The 21,059-nt window shown below is 38.7% G+C and overlaps 1 protein-coding gene across 13 annotated transcripts in view; it reads right to left on the bottom strand.

Annotated features, from left to right (window-relative positions):
- Positions 1–275: 275 nt before the first annotated feature.
- Positions 276–21,059, bottom strand: part of PTPRC (protein tyrosine phosphatase receptor type C) — a 118,729-nt gene continuing 97,945 nt past the window's right edge. For 12 of the 13 annotated variants that reach the window (XM_003130596.7, XM_084979395.1, XM_084979396.1 and 9 more), the window contains 13 exons: positions 18,722–18,758; positions 18,527–18,624; positions 17,694–17,819; positions 15,473–15,630; positions 15,139–15,274; positions 13,475–13,624; positions 10,709–10,799; positions 9,073–9,206; positions 7,626–7,760; positions 5,312–5,434; positions 4,910–5,088; positions 3,061–3,196; positions 276–1,446 (listed from right to left, as the gene is read on the bottom strand). In XM_003130596.7, coding sequence (XP_003130644.6) covers positions 1,171–1,446; positions 3,061–3,196; positions 4,910–5,088; positions 5,312–5,434; positions 7,626–7,760; positions 9,073–9,206; positions 10,709–10,799; positions 13,475–13,624; positions 15,139–15,274; positions 15,473–15,630; positions 17,694–17,819; positions 18,527–18,624; positions 18,722–18,758 — 1,779 coding nt within the window. In that variant the 3' untranslated portion in view covers positions 276–1,170. Of the gene's footprint in view, positions 1,447–3,060; positions 3,197–4,909; positions 5,089–5,311; positions 5,435–7,625; positions 7,761–9,072; positions 9,207–10,708; positions 10,924–13,453; positions 13,625–15,138; positions 15,275–15,472; positions 15,631–17,693; positions 17,820–18,526; positions 18,625–18,721; positions 18,759–21,059 lie in introns of all 13 variants that reach the window. The other variant, XR_014817543.1, reaches the window with a different exon arrangement.

Raw genomic sequence — 21,059 nt, 5'->3', positions numbered from 1 at the left:
GTATATTATATAAGAAAAGAAAATGATTGAATTTTATTGTAGTTATTGATATCAATTCCTGGTAAAAAGCCATCTGAACATTTGAGAAATTCAAAAACTAAATGCACGTCATTGGAAATCAAGGATAAACTTTACCATGAAAAATATGCACATGCAATTCTCAATGTCTCGTCAAAGTCCATAAAAATAGCTACATTAGGTTTCATAGGTAAATATTTAGCACAAATACATTTGCCTGACTCCATTTTTATCCTAAGGATTTAATACAAACTGCATTTGTTTGAAGATGTTTATTTAAGTTCATTTGTAACAAACATATAATTTGGGGTCAAAAGTACCACGTGGTGGATTTCACATTGTACAGAGACCAATCCATGTTGCAAATACCATATGAGGATAACAAGATAGGCTTGCTTGAAAATTTTAAATTAGATTAAATAAGCTTGAAAAGAGTTTGGACTAAATGCTAACATATGGAACATAAGATTTCCAAATGTTAATTTAGTTAACTGTCTTGTAGTAACTATATGCACACACACTACTTTTATGTCTATTTCTAGAAGTAAAACAGTAAGCTGGGAGATATATTTGAATAGAACAAGGAGGACATCTTGAGGTCATTCTAGAAATGTACATGTTATTCTTACACAGAGCTCACACGCAATTTATGATAAATTTAAAAAAATAGATCCTTTAAGCTAAGTTAATACTTCCAGTATAAAATGTTGTCCTTTTTTCTTCCAAAAAAAAAAAAAACTTCCAAAAGACAAAGTTTCTCAAGAGCATTGATATTTACTTGAAACAACCTCCATCTATTTCTGTCTCTTTGTCTATCTTTCTTTCTTTCCCTCTTCTCTCCCTTTCTCTCTCTCTCTCTCTCTCTCTCTCACACACACACACACACACACACACACACAGGCATGCAAAGAATACAAAGAAGTTTCTTTTTGCTGAATGATGGATACAATTTAAAACAAGCATGCGATTGTACAAAATGTTTCATGAAAACTGTCTTAAATAGTTTTCTACAGCTGTAAAATAGAAACTTTCCAACGATATTGGTCCATGCTCTTATTTAATCCACTGTATCTCTATTTTGCATGCCTAGTTCTAGAAAAATAGAAATAACATTCAATGTGGGGTATTGAGATGCCCCATCTATGTCTTTTCCTATGCACTTTGAGTTAAAGCTGGACTTGCTGGACCATTGGCGGAATGTTCTGGCCCTTCAGGGCCACTGGTGGGTTTGGAGCCTTCATCCTCTGTGTCTCCACCAGAGGCCTTGTCTGGGGCACTTGGTGAACTGACACAGTTAGCATCCTGCTTTGTTTTGCCCACTTCATCCTCCAACTCAATTTTATCTTCTTGACTGTTCTTTTTCTTTACTTGTCCGTTCTGAGCAGGGTAGGTGCTAGCAATGACATCATACAGGAATTGGTACTGCTCCTAATAAAAGGAAAAGAAAGCAATGACATAAAAGAGGTTTATGGGATTATTTTTACATCAGATGAAAATTAGCAAGACCTAATCATTTAAATGTGGAAGACCTGGGCAGCAGAGTACTATGCTTATGTATTTTCATAAGACATGCTATTTGAGCCACACTGATAGTATGGGGAAGTTCCAGGGCCAGGGACCAAACCTGAGCCCCAGCAGCCACCGAGCCACTATGGTGACAACACCAGATCCTTAACCCACCGTGCCACCAGGGGAATTCTGAAAAGAACATGTTGAATAGCTCACTGTCCTTGCACAGTTCTAAAGGACTGACCGCAGGCTGCGCTTTAGAATGTACTTTGTAGCCACACCAAATGGGTATTCAGCCCCCTTGAGCCATGTGGGGGGGGAGGTCTCCTTCTAACACCCTGGCACAGGATGCCACTTTTGGTGTCCATCCTCTTGGCTAATGCCTAAGCATCATTTAGCATCAGAGCAGGAGTCACCTGCTTCAGGGAGCCAATCTGATCCCCTAGGTTTAAACTAAGGGCCCTTATTTATGTCTGAATAAGAATTTCTCCATCATTTCACTGACTACATTGCTTAATAAATAGCTGCCATTTCCACACATTAAACAGCAAGTCTTTTAATGGCAGAAGCACATAGGAGGGCTCTCAATGTATTTTTAACATCAATACATGCAAGCTCAATGTCATACACAAGTAAAAGCTGCATTTATTTGAGTGAGTACCTAAGTTTGTGTTGTGATAAGTTACTGATTCCCAGACTATCACCTGTGGTTGCTGCCACTTATAGCGAACACATGTTAGATTGATCAGGACAATGACACCTGCATTATCCTCTCTGAATCCACATCTCTTTGCAAGATGACTTTGAAGGCCCTTTGGACAGAGGACAAATCTATGTCCCCACGCCTACAACGAAGCTGGCCTTGTGACTTTGTTTGGGTAATAAAATGCAGAGGAAGGTACATGCCAGTCCCAAGCCTGGCCCCAAGGGGTCTCGCTCTGTCTCTTGGAGTTCTGCTGCCTTTACCTGAATACATCTGAGCTACTCTGGATGAGGAAAGACATGTGATCTGGGCATCCCTGTTACCACAGCTAAATGCCAGCCAACTGCCAGCCTAGTGGCAGTGCAGGTCCTTTTGGAAAAGCCAAACCCTAGCAGACACACACATGAGTGAGCCTGGCCCAGGCTGGCTAAGCCAGCCATGATTAGCACAACTAAACTGGTCCAAACAACAGACTATTGTACCTGAATACACACTGACTTTTTTTCAGTCACTAAATTTTGGGGTGGTTTGCTATTCAGCAAATTGATGCAAGATTAAAGGTGGGGAAAATTAGGGAATTCATAAGCACTTTTTAAAATGTTCCTCATGAACCATGACCACAAATTGCTGGCAACCTCAAATTCTCTTATCATGATAACAATTCCATGTGTATTATCCTGCAAAAAGTGAATTTAAAAGAGATGAGAAAAGTAAATAGAAGAGAAGGAAGGGAGAGGAGAGGCTCAGAGCAGAGGGGAGGGAAGGATGGAGACAAAATTGTCAAAATAAAAATGCAAAACATGTTAAAAGCAATGGGGAGCTCCACTCACAAGTGTAGGAACCATTCCTGGCCGAGCTTTGCGTAGAGATTTTACTGTTTGAAAAACATCTATCACTTCTTCTGTTTCTGCACTTTCCAAGAGATTTAACAAAGCACAAAAGATTCCTGTTTGCTGAGATCCATCTCTATAAAAGGAAGAAAATATTTAAAAAGGGAAAATTCTACATTTTATGGAGAAAGTGATATTCAAATAAAAATTGAATGAGGGAGACAAGAGTACATTATTCACTTCATGTTTACTATAATTATTTTAATCCAATCTCTTAAGAGCGAAATATTTCTGCTAAGTGCATGTTCTATACAGACTTTTTCAATTTGGGAATATAATAATCCTTCAGTTCAAAAAAATATTTGTCTTGGGCTTTAAAAATACACTTTCTTCAGTTTAGTGCTTTATAGATTACAATACATTTTACTTACATCTGAAGTTGTTGGGACAAATATCATAATGCCAATTTTATAGATGAGGATATTGATATTTAGAGAAGATAAAGGCATGGCTAGTTAACTGATGAATCCAGAAATACCAAACCTGATAGTGTGTAAATTACTAAACCACATGCTTTTTCCCCTCTCTTCTTCTTCTCCAGTGCTTTTTATAAGTGTTTACACTTGTGCACCCATAGAAAAATGATACCTAGTAGAATAACTCATTAAAAAGAGGACAATCAAGTCAAAATTGACCACATTGTGAGAGCTATGTTACGTTCAAATAAAAATTCCATTTAAAAACTGTGATTAGCAGAACTTTATTCTATATAACCAAGGAACATAGAGTAGGTATTCAGCCATTCCCTAAGAAACACATAGGTTTTTGTTTTTGTTTTTGTTTTTCCTTTTCTGGCCACACACCACAGCGTGGTGGAAGTTCCCAGGTCACGGATTGAAACCTGAGCCATGGCAGTGACCTGAGCTGCTGCAGTGACAAAGCCAGATTCTTAACCCACTGAGCCACAAGAGAACGCTGAGAAACAAATAGTTTTAAAGCCCAAACTTCCCTTCATCAGTTCTCTTCCCATGTACATTTTACATTTGAAAATGCCAAAAAGTGTTATATGCCTAAGGGCTTGATTGTAGGATATGCAATTCTAACCATAATAATGAGGTGTCTCAAAAATTCCAAAAGCACTTCACTAGATGAACATTTCTCACGTTATTATTTTTCATCTCCAATTTACTTTAACATTTTTATGTAAACATTCTATTTCATGTGTCCTAATTCCAATCTCTCTTATTTAAGGTGGCTATCTATCACAGATGAAGGATAAGAGTCTGCATAACAGAACTTGATAAAATAAAGTATTATTCTATTATTAAAAAGTTTTGCCCTTGGGGTCAGTTCTTAGAGAGTCAAGTGATGGGTTTCAAATTGAAGTTGCTAAGCACTGAGGTTTCAGCTAAGATATGTTTATTCGAGGCAAAGCATTCCGTGGCCTGGGTCCCATGGACACCTAATACAGTAGCTCAAAGCACTTGAGCAGAAATAAAATGCCACGTCCATCTACCTGCCAATGCATCTTTCCAGGCATCCATTAATTCACTCAGGACACGTGGCATTCCAGGTTCAATGTTAGGTGCTGTGGAGTCAGGGATGATGTTTTTCTGGTGTTAAAGGACTCACAGCCTGACATCATTGCACTGAAATACACCTGTTTCTACTGTATTTCTATGATAGTTTCACTGTAGGAGCATACAAGTAAGAGTGACCGACTTCCTAAGAGGCTTCCACTGGGGTCATGCATTTTATCTATTAGAAGAAATGGAATTTAACAGGAGGTATGGACCCAGAGGTCCAGCGGGACGCTGATTCTTAACACGTCTCATCAAACCCTACCCACCTGCAGTGGATGAGGAGAGGCACATTTCTGTGATATTTATTCCCTTCCATGGAATTCTTCTTGGGAAGTTTCTGTTTGAGATTCTGAATCATCAAGATTAATTCTTTGGGTTCAGCAGGCAACTCTTCCGCATTCCAGTGGTGAAACTGGTACTGATACACAGTCCGAGGATCTTTCCTCTAAAATCAGAAGGGAAGGGAACATTAGCACCAGTGACGCTCAGCCCACTGGATACATAGATCGTCACCCTTTTCTCATGGTCACGTGCATTTAAATCGTTTAAAAACTGTATTCTGAAAACCTCATACAGAGAGTTGCTTTGTTTTCAGAGAGTAATTTCTATTACTTTTTCGACCGGATCAATTAGACCAGAGATACACACACCCGGAATCGTTGCCATACCTTGGAATGTCTCAGTTCAAATGCACGGAGGGTATAGGCTGAAGACTTGTTGGTGTCTTTCATATGAACTTCCACTTCTCCATACGTTTGCTTTCCATCTTCCCAGTACTGAGCACAGTCCTCCTGGGTAAGAAAGAACAAGATTCAGCATCTTCCACCCAAGGGTTCTGCTGGCTTCTCAAGGACTCAGAGCCTGTCTCCCTGTCTTTGTCTCTGTCCTCTTTCTCTTTCTTCTCTTCCCTCTGTTCTACTAAATTGAAGTTACGAGTCATGTTCTAAAACTGAACCCTGCCCATAAAAAAAAACAACCTAAAATCTATTTGAAGTGTGTGGTACATCCATTCAACACGGGGTTTCCCTGTGCAGATCAGGGGAGCCCAGGATAACAGAGCTGGACAGGACACGGCAGGAATGGCTCTCCCATCCCTGGTGTCGAGTTCTGAGATGGATCCCTCTCTTCCTTCCATTCACTCAGCATCTCCTCTTCAAAATGGATGGATGGAGGGGATATTGGCCATGACCCCTGCAATAACTTAGGTCTCTCTCCCTCTGGGGCCCTTGAGAACAGAGCTTTGTCTCTATCCTGTCTGCATCAGCTGACTGAGTATCTAAGGAAAGGGTCAGCTTGAAAGACAGGTGGATCAGAAAATCTCTCCTCCCTCCTCAAATCATTCTTCACCCACTACAGTCCCAGAGTCGCCGACAACATTAGGCATTCCTGCTGGCACTCCTATCTCATGCCCCGGCGTCTCCTAAAATTTAGATGAAGGAAAAGATTGCTGGCATTCCATGCTGGAAATATGAGCATATATTTCTCTTTTTAAAAAAGAAAAAAGGAGTTCCTATCAAGGCACAGTGGAATCGAATCTGACTAGGAACCATGAGGTTGCAGGTTCGATCCCTGGCCTTGCTCAGTGGGTTAAGGATCTGGTGTTGCTGTGAGCTGTGGTGGAGGTCACAGACATGGCTCAGATCTGGCATTGCAGCTCTGATTAGACCCCTAGCCTGGGAACTTCCATAGGCTGCGGGTGTGGACCTAAACAGACAAAGAAGAAAGAAAGAAAGAAAGAAAGAAAGAAAGAAAGAAAGAAAGAAAGAAAGAAAGAAAGAAAGAAAGAAAGAAAGAAAATGAATGAAAGAAAGAAAACGAACAAAAGAAGGAAAGAAAATCATAAAAACTAAAAAAAAAAAAAAAATCTACTTTCTATATACAGGAAGAGGAGACCAAGGGAAAGTGAGAGAAAGAAGGCATATATAATGGCATTCTTGTAGGAATACTTATTAACATATGGCAGATAATGTGTTAGGTGCTAAAAGTTAAGACTGACTGCCAGGAAAATGCTGATAATTCAAGGCATTAAGGAAAGGATCAAATACAAGTAACAGACATTGAGCAGAAGATCAAATTAGAGCTTGGGTTCCCCTCCAATTATAGAATTTTATAGCAATAACTATTACATGAATATAAAGAAGACAGGATTTAGGTAAATTTTCTGGAGTTTTATCTTTCTGGAAGAATAGGATCCAAATGGGAGGAGAGGCCACATTTAGATGCATGGAACATCAGAAAATCCAATCTCAGTGATAAGAAGGCAAGTGATGTGTTAAGATTCAGTCAGCAAATCTACTTGTCCCGAATGGAAAGTATGTAAAACCTAAAAAAATGAGAAAAATGGAAAGATACAAGAGGGACCCATTATTGAGGGCCTCAAATTTCAAACTGAGATGTTTAGTCCTGAAAAAAAAAAAAAGGGAAATCTAGCTGTTGTTTGCTATTTTCAACACAGGTGGCATGGGATGGCTGTGCCTTGATGGTCTGTGAGCAGTGGGCAGGGCTGGCAGTGAGGGGCAAGGTCAGAGCCTGGAGGCAAAACTTTGGAAGCCAGGGGCTCAGATGGCAAACAGGAAGAATAAACAAACTAAATTGCATGCCGGAGGGGGATCAAAAAGCCTCTGGTAGAGCCGTAGAGTAAGTCATCCAAGAATGCAGAATCAGACTTTGTGGCAGAAAGACTTTACAAAAGAGTCTTAGAAGTTCCTGGTCTCAAATTCCCAATCCATCCCATTCTCTCCCCCTTGGGGTTAATAGATGCAAACTATTGCCTTTGGAATGGATAAGTACTGAGGTCCTGCTGAATAGCCCTGGGAACTATATCTAGTCACTTATGATGGAGCATGATAATGGGAGAAAAAAGAATGTATGTATGTATATGTGACTGGGTCACCATGCTGTACAGTAGAAAATGGACAGAACACTGTAAACCGTATTTAATGGAAAAAATAAAAATCATTATAAAATAAAAAAAAGAAGTACCTGGTCCCCATTCTTCAGCTCAGACAGCATAACTATCACTTTCACTTTTCTTTGGAATATCATCTGCCAGAAGTCACCAATGGTCTCTTTCAGTGGCCCCTGAGCAGCAATCATCACTTCTGGTTTCCAGTAACTCTTTAAAAAAAAAAAAGTGAGACTCAGTTACTACTGCTGACAAGAGAGAATAGTAGATTCTTAAAATAACCATTTGGAAACATAGTCAATTAAATATCAATGCTGTTGCATAAAAACATTAAGATTTTTAAGTCAAGAAACCATGTGGTATCTGTATGCAAGATATTTATTTAGTAAATGATAATGCGTAGCTAATAATGTAAAATCATGTGCGGAAGATATTATTTTAGAAAACTAACAATTCTTTTCTTCCCAAAATACCTTTTTTCTCCAAAAAGCTTGATGTGATTGTAAAAAATACAGTGCATAAGCATTGCAAATTTTCTTCATCATGTCTCTAATTTGTGCTTATACATTCTTACAATATGTCATAATTAAACTAATATTCTATGAATGTGTGTTTTAGGAAAGCCAGGAAAAGAAATAAATCCAGCTTAGTGTGTATTCACTGAATGTCTCAAAGTTTCTTGTTTGAATTCTCAGTGTGTTTAAAACAAAGGTAATGAACTCCTGCTGTACAGCACGGGGAATTATATCCAATCACTTGGGATAGACCATGATGGGAGATAATATAAAAAAGGGAATATATATATATGTATATATATATTTGATTCAGTCACTTTTCTGTACAGCAGAAATTGGTACAACACTGTAAATCAAGTATACTTTAATAAAAATTTTTTTAAATAAAACAAAGGTATGTGGCACAGACTTACTTAAATATTCAGTTAATGTGAATGAAAAGTTTTTACCTATACAAATGTACAAATTTGGATTTGCTTACCATCTGGATATCTGGGTCCAGAACGAACATCTTCAAATACTTGTTTTTGCTCAAATTTTATTATTTTTAAAATTATATTATAGTCATATGTGTTATAAGTTGTAACTAATAGCATCGTTTTATTTTGCATCCACTTACTTTTTTTTTTCTTTTATGGCCGCACTTGTGGCATATGGAGTTCCCAGGACAGGGATCAGAACCTAGCCACAGTTGTAACCTAGGCCACAGCTGTGGCAATGCCAAATCCTTAAACCTACTGTGCCAGGCCAGGAATCAGACTTGTGTGCTGGAGTTTCAAAGAGCCATGATCCCATGGCGCCACAGCAGGAACTCGATTCGTTAGGTTTGAACGTCTAAGTATTGAAATGAGTTCAGATAGAGTATTATAAATGGAAAATTTTGTGTCAGTCAGTACTTAGTCATGTCAAGCTCATCAGTCTTTATAAAATCACTTAATGCACGGCCATAATAACACACACATATTTTTTATTAGAGTTAGACCTGGGTTTTGGCAGTGTGAGGACCTACCATCACAAAAGATGCGTTGATGTATCTGGTTGTCTCCTCCGAGTCACTGTCATCGTCAGAAGACTCATCTGAGTCATGCTCACTCTCCTTGCTTGTTTCTAGCTCATGTTTCAGGGTCACCCTGTTAAAGTCATCTACACAAAATAAATCAGTGGTAAGTCTTCTAACAAGCTCAGATCTCTGCTTGGTTGTCACGTGGAAATTAGAAAGTCATTTAGAAGTGACATTGTATGATGTACACATTGATCTACGTGGAATGAGATCCTATTCAATTTTTACGGATTAACAAATTATGTTTTTAAGTCTAATAAGAAGGTCTCGAGAGTTCCAGGAAAACACATAGGACATAACTCTATGTCATAACGTTCCATCCATTTACTCAGTCATTGATACCTATGCTTTAATTTTTGATGGAATATCATCAGTCTGCTGTAGATAAGTTTAAAAATATTTATATACGTTAATAAAATACATACCAGGTAAAAATCTAATTTTTCAATGATGTCTTAACATTAAATTAATAAGCTTAAGTGGGTATCTCGGATAAATTATAATTTCATCAAGAAAAGTATTTAGCCCATAATTTCTCACTGTTTCTCAATTTCTTTGATTTATAATAACCAGGTCAAATGATCTGATAAGCTACATCACCATCAACTCCACATTTTAAACTATATTCACAAGGGCCTCTTCAGAAATTAACTAGGTCAACCATGCATTGACATGATTTATTTGGTTTTCCAGTTTATTAGCTTGGGTTACATGTTCTCCATGCTAATGTTAGTGTATGCGACTCAATAAAATTGAGTGGTACCAGACGTGGTCCTATCCATAGAGTAAATAACAAAATGCAGGTCTTGAAAATGATGCATATTTTGATCTGTTCAATTTTTTTTTTTTTTTTTTTTTTTTTTTTTGTCTTTTTGCCTCTTTTTTTGTCTGTTGTTGTTGTTGTTGCTGTTGTTGCTATTTCTTGGGCCGCTCCCGCGGCATATGGAGGTTCCCAGGCTAGGGGTTGAATCGGAGCTGTAGCCACCGGCCTACGCCAGAGCCACAGCAACGCGGGATCCGAGCCGCGTCTGCGACCTACACCACAGCTCACGGCAACGCCGGATCGTCAACCCACTGAGCAAGGGCAGGGACCGAACCCGCAACCTCATGGTTCCTAGTCGGATTCGTTAACCACTGCGCCACGACGGGAACTCCTGATCTGTTCAATTTGATGATGGATAGCTTATAGCATACTTTCACCTATTTTCAACCTCCCTAATAAAAGGAACATAAGAATGTAATTTTGAAATAAATGGAAGATGAGAGAAAACCCATAAAGAGGACTTGGACTTTTCCCTCCCAGCTTCAAAGGTTATGTCTTTCTGACAACACATTTCTGAACTAATTGGTAGAAGAAAAACACTGAATACAGCCTAGCTTCCAAAGTTCACTGTAGCTGTTTGGAGTTCAATGTATTTGCTACAACTAAAATTTCAATAGCCTAGAACTATTCTCTCATGTCAACCCAATGTGGAAAACTTGCTTCCAAATGGGTTTTGTGTGTTTCACATTGAACAACTCCAATAGAGAACTTCACTTGGTCTGATAGAAAAAAAAAAAAAAAGAAAGAAAATAAACTGCATACATGGAATCACTTTAGAGTTCCTGTTTTTACTCTTATTTTCTTCTTGATTTCCAATGTGCTGTGTCCTCCAGCTCCTATATGAAGGCAGCCTCTATGAGAAAAAAAAAAGAGGAAAATTCCTTTAAAAATGTAAGTACAGGCTTAGTTTATTATTGTAGCATAAGATGCTCCCTAAAGAAAAGAATTTCATAATTTCTTTTTAATTGCTCAAGTATCTAGTATTTGGATGTAGCAAATGTGAACATATACAATTATACAACAGAATATGCTTCCTGGTTAAGAAATGCTGGATAGCAAAACAATATGGTTTGTTCTTCCACAAGTTGAAACCACTATACAGATGTTGATGATTCTCCATATTGCAAAAGCAATGGTAAATTATTTTAAATGATCCAAAGTAAATTCTCCAAAGTAAGGCATTTGCAGAAGACTAGACTCATGTGTTGAATAATCAATAATCAATAATCAATTTCTTTGAGGCTTCTGGAACCTTTCCTTCTCTGTCCCAATAGCTAATCAGTTGGCAAGACCTATCATCCCTGCTGGTGAAGCTCTCTTCCACTTTTCACTTTTTCTACTTAGTCCAATCCACTTTCGTTTCTCACTTGAACAATATCCATCGTTTCTTTGCTGGCCTTTTTATGTTCCATTTCACTTGCTCTAATTCTTCTAACAGAGCACACCCCTCTCTGGTTTTGGGCAGCTTTCCATCTTTGTTAGGAAGGATCCAACAACCATCAGAGAGAGGCTGTTGGGATATGTCCTTGACTGTCTCTGAAGCCTCCCCTCCTGCTGGGCCCCTCTGCCCTTCAGCCAAACCCACTCCCTCCAGCTCGGGAGCGGCCAACCTGTCCTTTCAGTCCTGGCAGATGTGCAGGTGTCTTTTCTGCCTGGACTACCCTGTTCTTTCTTGTCACTCTGCTCACTTCTACTCGCTATTTAGCTATCCAACACTCATCTCTTCGTTTCTTAGCCTCTTCATTGCCTGTAATTTCCCTCCTCTCTTTGGCCATCCACATACTTCAGTCTATACTTTATAGTTTTTATTGCACATATTGTATCACCTTAAAAATTAGGATTTCAACCATTCCTGCTATTGAATGCTACCTCTGTTCCCCCTCGTCATTTAAAATCTAGTACTTCCAGTCCAACAATCTGCAATCCTATCAAAACCTTCAACATACAGTTTTTACTCCTCTCTCTCTGCTGAGCCACAATGGGAACTCTGCCTCCCAACTTTCAATTTTATTCACATTTAAAAATCCTAAATGGATTTAACCCAACTATACATAGCCTCTAGTCCCAATGTTTCTGTAGGAAACAAAAACAAACAAACAAGTAAAAAACAACCAACTGACTCCCTTTAAATTCATGACCAATGAGTTTCAAATGATCCAACAATAATTTCGGGCAACCCTAGAACATTTGCCTGGGAAATGGCTTTTCTGCTTTGATATAACTCTTTCCTTTTTTCTTCCTCAAACATGAGCTCCTCCTTGCCCTACTCACTTCCATCCCCCTAAATTCTTGCTTCCTCTTCTCTTGAGAAAGATAAGGCAATTGGGCATGAACTGCTTCAATTTCCCGTCACTAATCCACCAACCCATCTACATCTCTGCTCTCATTTCCCGTCTCCCTTTCTGCTTAGAAGGAATAATTTCAGTTTATATCAGAACCATGGTCACCACCTGTGCTCTGGATTACCTTTATCCACATACAAATCACTGTGACTCTTTGCTTAGAACTGCACACAGCACAGAGCACAGACTCGATCATGTTTGTTCAGCCCAAGAATTGACCCTTTCTTTTAGTGACTTTCAGTATGAATGTTTACATCAAAGTGTCTCCAACAGTGTGTGTGTGTGTGTGTGTATACAGTACAGTGGACTTGGTGTATTAAATATGGTTGATTTATTGGCTAAAAGAGCAAGAATAAAAACACACCCCCCCCATTGAAGACCACTCTGCTCTCCCACTGGTTTCTCCACCACAGTACAGTCTTCTGGTGGATTGTGTTACTTGGGGATTAGCTCATGCTCCCCGCCACCCCCCCCAACCCTACTCCAGCCCCCCTCTGATCTAAAACATTGAATGATTCTGCATCTGATTAAAAACATGTCCCTGGTCTTGCTGTGAAACTCTCTGAATTGACCAGTGTGGTAATTTACTGAAAGATCCCATAAACCAAAAATTATAACTGAAAGAGGAAAGTCACTACGCATTTTTTTTGGATGCCCGAGCAATTTGGAGCTGGCTACACCAACCGCTCTGAAATCATCATCAGCTACATCCTTGGTTAGTTTTCAGAGCAATCGCCTAATAAATAGGTTAGGACACTAGTATTGTATGTACCCACTAGTTTCTGTCTACCAATGCCAGCCGGTTCCCTTTCCTAAGAAGTCATAAACTATTCTAATCATTTCCTCTACAGATCGAAATCAGATGTAGTTTTCAGGGGTGAGATGCTTCCTCGCCTTTGGCGGGCCCATTTTGTGGCTACTATTATTTTGACACTTTGTTTTATACCAGCTTAATCAGGAACAGTTAAAATGCTGGCTGTCGAGTCAGGTTGCTTAAGTCTCTTACGTAAGAATTGTCTGATTTCAGGCATTTTTCTAAAACCCTCTGCGCCTTTGTTTCCTCCTATGTGCTCCGTTTTATGGTATCACCCAAATACAAGAGGAGCTATGTCAGGTGCACAGCCCAGCACTGGAAAAGGGAAGTTCCAGTTATCTGTAACAGTACTGCTGTTATTGTTCTTATTACCTGGAATTCGGCCTCCAGTGGAGAAGGTTCACTGGGTGGGTCTCTTTTCTTCAGGTTAGACAGGTATGGGTGTAACTCAGACAAGCTCACTTCTGTTTCTCCAAACTGATTGTATTCCACCAGGGCCTGATGGATCAAGATGTACTGTGCCTACAGTTTCAAGGAAGAATGCAATTCATTCATTGATAACTTAGAGTCCTATAAATCACATTTAAGTAAGTCATACATTTCCATAATGTTGCTCATATGGACACAATTTTATGGAAAAGCAAACCTGATATCTGTAATATTTAAATAACCTGGAAGTTGGCTCTCAACAGTTCTCTGGGATATCAGCAAATTCCATCTCAAACTATTTTTCCAAAAGAAAAAAAAATATACCTTGGTAAATAGATAGGCATTTACCATGTAAGGCATAGCTTGTATCTTATTCTGATCAGTTAAAAATCTTTATCTGTTACTTTCTTCTGTGACCAGTATTGGGTCAGTAAGTTAAATTACTAACATATAAAACTATAATGTTGCATACTCTGTCTGAGAGAAAAGAAGGCAAGTTGATATTCCACAGAACATATGTTTAAAAATAGTTTTCTAAAACCTTTTAAAATAGAAAATTATTCTAAACAGCAACAATATGCCAAATCCAGTTTTAATAACACTTTACCCTTATATTTGAATTCACTATTTTTTAAATAAAATTACTTATTTCTGATAAAGTTGAAGTCACTTTAACACCATCTCAACCCTCTGAGTTTGAGTGTATCTTTCCACTGGATTTCATTTTTCCACAGGAATGTAATTCTTTTTTTTCTGATGAACAATCTGTTATTGTCCTTCTATACTAACAACTATGTATCTATAAACATTGTAATTTTGTGTCCTTTCTTAACAATTGCATACACTGTATCATATACATTTCATCTGGTGGCTATTTACTGTTTACATCTGAGCATATGCCCACATGGAGAGCTATGGACCTAGATTTTTACAGATTATTCCATATGCCTCTCAATTGCAGCAGAGCTATGCGCACGAAGAGTCCACATGTCCACATTATGTTTGCTCCATTCCCATATGGATATATGTTTAAGTTTTTCCAATCTTTTGTTATTCTAATGATGCTGAGTGCAATGAACATTCTTGAACATATTTCTGGTTGTGCCTGTTTGCAAATGTTTCTCTAAGGTATACACACACATGGAATTGCTGGGTGAGGTACAGATATTTTCAATAATAACCATCACTTTCAATCACTGACTGTGTGCATGTTCTAGGGACTTATCTAAGTGCTTTACTTGGATTTTATTTGTTGTGTCTTAACGCTATAGCATAAATACTATCATTATCTTCATTTTACAGATGACTGAACTGAAACAAAGGAACATTAAAAACTAGTTCACAGCATGCAAAATAACACGCACAATTTGAAAACTTTAAATCTAGTTCAAAAACCAATAGTCATTCATCTTCTACTTTCAGTAACCCATGCAAAATGTTTCCACCTGCAATTGGTGCTTTGGTTTTTAGGAACTTAAAAGAAAACAACTTTCACCCTCAGTTTGAGATTGAGAAGAATTTGGACTTCCTTTATGATCACTATTCCCACCACAAAGATTTAAGTAAGAAGCCAAAACTGAGGATAGCGACTGCAGGCTGGAACATACCTCCACCTGAACCATCAGGCACCTCTGTCGCCTCAGCTTGACAACATAGCCATAGACATCCACTTTGTTCTCTGCCTCCAGGCCTTCCAGCATGGCATCAATCCCAATGTAGGTGCCTGTGCGTCCAACGCCAGCACTGATGAAACAAATGAAAAGGTTGGAGGCATGACTGCAGCAGGAAAATGACTGGAAAATCCAGCAAGGATGATGCAGAGAAAACAGTTTCTTCTCCTAAATTATTTCTGCAAGTAGGAATTGCCAGGGGAAGGGTGGCCCTAACAGCCCAGCCATGAGGACTGGAACAGCCCGGGTGCTTTGAGTGGAGATCACTTACCTGCAGTGCACCACGATGGGGCCGCTGAAGAAGTTGCTGAACGCATTCACTCTCCTGCGCAGCTTGAGGAGCAGGTGAGGGTCTTCAGGGACCCCGTGGTCTGGCCAGCTGGTAAACTGAATGTGAGTCACTGCTCTTCCATTTATTTTTTCTTTTCTCTAGTTAGGAGATAATATTTCTTTTAGATGATTTTTTTTTCCTCAAAGCAAACTCTGGGACATAAATAAGTGAATGGGAGAACCCGTATAAAAACTCCTCATGCAAGGTTTTTTCATCCGTGATTACAGTTTCCTTTCTACTATAAAAACTAGGAGTCAAGATTTCATGCAGGACTGGCATGCACTAAGCAGTGAGCAATTACTTACCAGGAAGGTAAGTAAGGAATGGCAAGTGTAGCTGAGACTGCTAGGAACGTTCATGCCGCAAGGCCAAAAACAAACAAAATAAAAACACAAAATCAAAAACAAACACACAGGTTTTGGTGGGGGCATTGGTGGGTAAGGGGGAAAAGAGATAAAGTAAAAGCCCTTCTTACATCTGTTCGAAATACTCCTATTTGGTAGGCAGACAAATTGGACTATTGCCAACTAAAGAAAGTCTGATTGATTATTATCATTATTATTATTATTGTTGCTTTTTAGGGCCACACCTGTGGCATATGGAGGTTCCCAGGCTAGGCGTCTAATCAGAGCTACAGCTGCCAGCCTACACCACAGCCACAGCCACGCCAGATCCAAGCTATGTCTGTGACCTGCACACAGCTCACGGAAATGCCGGATTCTTAACCCACTGAGCGAGGCCAGGGATTGAACCCACAACCTCATGGTTCCTAGTCAGATTCATTTCCACTGCACCATGGGAACTCCATGGGTGTTTTTTTTTTTTTTTTTTTTTTTGCTTTTTAATTTTTTTGATTAATTATTTGATTAATGATGTATATCTCCTTTTAGATATGTTAGCTCAGATGGTATAGAGAGAACTGAGGAAAGTCATCCCCCATATTACAGCTCCTATTTGTGCCAATTCCAAAGTAACCACTAGAAGATGCATAATTCATAAATTCTCTGACAAGGTATGAGGAAGAACCACCTACATTTGATAATAGAAGAAACAAAAAGACTTGGCCGGTTGTCATTTTCAGATAGGAAGTAACTGAGTCAATGAGGAATGTCAGACTAATCAATATACTTGTAATCAGATTGGCACTGGCCTCACCATCACCCAGATCTATGAGATGGGGCCTCCGTGGCTTAGAGCATCCTGTATTCAGTCAGGAGCACATGAAGGGCTGTTCCAGAGCCTTCCAAGGGCATAGTCATTAGTGATGCTCTGAGAGCCTTAGAAGGCCTTGGGAGGACTACACAACTGGTAATTTTTCTTGCATAAAATGTATCTGAACCATACAAAAATATAATTGAGATTACTGAGAGAACATCCAATAAATGGAATGCAGAGAAAATGTCAACCTTTTCTAGAAGGAGCTCCATTTTTAACACTTTTATTACAATATTGTTCACATACCTTAAATTCATTCATTTAAAGCATAAAAGTTTTTATTTTATTCACGGAGCTGTGAAACCATCACCCCTGTCTAATTATAGGGCATTGTCATGGCCCCAAAAAGACACCATAATTATTAGCAGTCACCTCTATTCCTGCTCCAGCATCCCCCTCAGTCCTATGCAATCACTAATCAACTTTCTATCTCTATACATTTGACTGTTCTGGACCTTTCATGTAAGCAGAATCATATCATATATGTAAAGACTCCTATTTTAGCTATTATTTAAGGCCACATTGATAATTTTTTCTTTCTGACCTAAACATTTTGTCTTTCCAACTGAGTTAGAACTTTAGTCTCTGTGCCACTGTATAAATATTCTTTCCATAATGGTAATAAGTCCATAGAGACCAGAGACTATTTTTTTTTCACTTATTCAATAATCCCATCCTTCATCAAGCACATTTAATGTGCTATTTTCTTTATAATTCAAGGGTCATAGCATTGCAAATACTTATGATGTGATGTTGATAAACACCACTTTCACTAGTGACTCAACGAGACCCTGTTGGCTTGTGTTATTGTTCTATCCCAACATACTTTCCTGCAATTCATCAAAACTATTATTTTCCAGACAGATCTTAACATCCCATATTTAACATTCCATAATTAGATTTTAGACTGTGTAACAATTACAACGATGGCATAAAGCAAACTCACGTTTGTAATGGTAAGCTTCTGAATGATGTAATCTGGGCATCTTTTGTGCTCATTGACCTCTACAATCACATCTCCATAAGCATGGCTGCCCTCTTCCATCGACGGCCAGTATTCTGCACACTTGTTCTGTGGTTTTTAAAAAAATCATTAACAAGTCCACGTTTCCATTTAAATGAATTGGTTTATTAAACAGGCTTGGTAAAACAAGACCCACAAAAATGTACTCTTTGAAATTCCTAGAACATTTGTATGTTCTTTAAACGGGGATGCTTAGAACATATTCCATGTCCCATTAAGTGCCCTGAAGGACTTCCTTCATTCTACCCAGCCAAAGGGTGATCTTCCTGGCCTTAGCTTCTTATTAAATGGGGATGTGCTTGGTGATCGGCAGAGATGATTGCATGCAGTGAATTTCAACCTGGGGGACAGGGAGGCTTTCATGCTTTCTAAAGTCACATTACATAAAGTACCATCTATCTGTCCAAGGTCAGTTTGTTTCAAGTCTTCACAAGTACTTAGGAAATCAATACACAGAAATGCACTGAATTGGTAATAACGCTGCCACAAAAGATGACTAACATGTAAGTCTAGTAATTAAGCAGAATCATTTAAAAGGTATTCTTATACATGTCTATATATAGATGTACATATTTTATTTTTCTACATGTATGAGAGTTTAAATGGAGAGTTATACGGATTAAACTAGAGGACGGTCTGTTTGATCACCAAGCACATACACATGTGGCTTTGCGAGATGCCACCCAACACTCTTGCCCTAACTCCAGCCTCTGTGAATCCTAAACCCGCACGCTGTGAACTTTCTGGGTCCTTACCTTGTTTCCTTCTTCACATCGAGTGACCATGACAATAACTGTGGCTTTCTGTTCCCAGATCATCCTCCAAAAATCATCAATAGTTTCATCCCTTGGACCTAGGAGGTACACGAACACAAACTGGTAAGAAATATTTCCTTAAAAATGCTGCAAAACAATTTTTCCAAAAGAATACGGGACTATCAGAGAAATTACCTTGTGCAGCAATGTATTTCCTGGGTTCTTTGAAACCCTGTTCAAAACACACACAGAGTTATATGTTATTTATTGAACACTCAATTATTCATTTACATGCAAAAATGTGAGAAGAAGTTGCCTTAGACCCACCATTTGTTGATCGTGTGTTTCCCTGGACAGTTTCAAATTATAAGGGAGATTTTACTAACTCATGATCAGGCATTTAATTGTACCAAACACATTAGTTAACATTTACAAGCAATACTCATGATCTTCATGTGTCTTTGCTGTATACCCTGAACAATGTTTAAATCTAGATAGGCTTGGTCCTCATCTGGGATCGTGCAGAAATTTACAAGAGTAATCCAGGCATTCCTATATTTTATATCCTGCCAACCTTTACAGCACCATCTGCCACAATTTAAACTTCCTTACCAGCCATACAGTTACCTTGGGGATTTTTTACTCAACTTCTTTCAATAAATCATCCTGAGATTAGCCCCACACTGCTCCCTTTCAACAAGTGCTGGAGGAGCCTGCTGATAGCCAAGATCCTTTTCTGCCATTCTAGATAAGATATATAATAACTTACATTTTATTACCTACATGGTCTGCTTTCTCCATACCTGGTCTCAAAGCAAAGGAATGGAGGCAGATAAGTTACTGTGCTAGTTGCCTCCAAATTATCTCATTTTCCTTAAATTCACCTCTGCCATGAGGGAAGCCCTTCAGACAAATAACCTTTGCCCTTAGATAAAATTCAGTCACATGGGCCACAGTGATTTGTGATTTATTTTAGTAATGTCTTTACATTTACATCTCATGATGCAGTATTATTTGTACATTCAATTATTCAGCAAGTATCCACTGAGTGGCTACAATCTGTCAAATACTTATCTAAAAGCTGTGACTCATGCTTTCCAGGAGCTCCCAGCTCTGCTGGAGAAAAGTAAGTGTAACTCAATATCCTAATGACCATGTATATTTGATTAGAAAGTATAGGGTTTCTTTTTTCTCTAGAGACTTCCTAAATCCTTATAAAATCTGCTCTCCATTACTTTACTTTGAAGAGCAAGTTGTTTTGAAAAGGCACTACACACTGAGATAAATTTGTTCATTGTTAATTGTGAAGGTCTGCAGAGGTCCCCTGTGGAATCAGTTAAAATAGAGGTCAAAATTATGACAGTACTAGTAAATATTTCTGGACCATGACCTCCCATTTCTAAGTGTCGGTTGTCATTGTGAACAAGTCCTTTTAAAGATCACATGAGCAAGGAGAGTAAGAAATTGCACTGCGGGTCTGATGAGCACATGTCGGGGAGAGGTATATGTTGATGGGATAGAATTTACAGGGACAACATTAAACAAAAATACAAAAACTCATGCATCAAATAAAGTTGATGGGAAGTAGGACATGGTTTGGATAGGGCTGTCTCCAGACAGAGTGCTTGAGAAAAAAAATCTCAGCTCTGCTTCTGCTAGCAAAATTGGGAATACCTTGTAGAGCTGTCATGAGATTTCACTGAATGAATACATGTAAAGCTGTCAAACCGGTGACTGATAAGTAGCAAACATACAATAAATTGTAGACATATTATCGCAATAGTCATTAATGTCGAGAATTTTGCTCTGGAAAATTAGACGTCTCGCAAAGAAATGTCATTAATGATTAGAACACATGTTGAAGAGGCCTGTGTCATGATATTATTTTTTGAATTAGATGAATTCTTTTTGAAGTATGTGAATTATTCTCTACTTTTAAATTGTGTGTAGTGGTTTGAACAATGTTCCCCCAAACCTCATGTCCACTCGGAATGTTACCTTATTTGAAAAGAGAGTCTTTGTGGGAGACGAGGTCATACTGGTGAGGACAGTCCCTAAATCCAATGACTGGTATCTTTGTAAGAGAAAGAGGACGCAGAGACACAGAGACATGGGAAGGAGGGCATGTGACAATGGGAACACAGGCAGGGTGAGGCAGCCACAGCCAGGAGCCTCTAGAAGCTAGGGAAAGGTGAAGAAGGATTTTCCCCAGACCCTTCAATCAAACACGGCCCTACCAACACCTTCATTTTGGACTTCTAGCCTCCAGAACTGTAATAACATGCTTTTGTTGTTTTATGCCATCCCGAGCGTGGTGCTTTGTTATGTCCATTCTAGGAAATGAATACACTGTGTAAATCAATCCATAGATAGATAGAACGTGACCACTTTACCTTCTGCACTGAAAGTTTCTCTATTTGTGTCTATCAAAACCAACCAACCAACCAAACCTCAATTTCAGTTGGTTTTTCTTTAAGAAAAAGTTCGAATCCCCTTATAAACCAGCATAGATGGTAGTGTGACTTACACTTTG

This window comes from Sus scrofa, chromosome 10 (assembly GCF_054392235.1).
Source record: "Sus scrofa isolate SSC_HxYL_T2T_F1_AM1 chromosome 10, Sscrofa_HxYL_maternal_Yorkshire_Landrace_v2.0, whole genome shotgun sequence".
Lineage (NCBI taxonomy): Eukaryota > Metazoa > Chordata > Mammalia > Artiodactyla > Suidae > Sus > Sus scrofa.
This window is presented reverse-complemented; position numbering and strand designations above follow the sequence as displayed.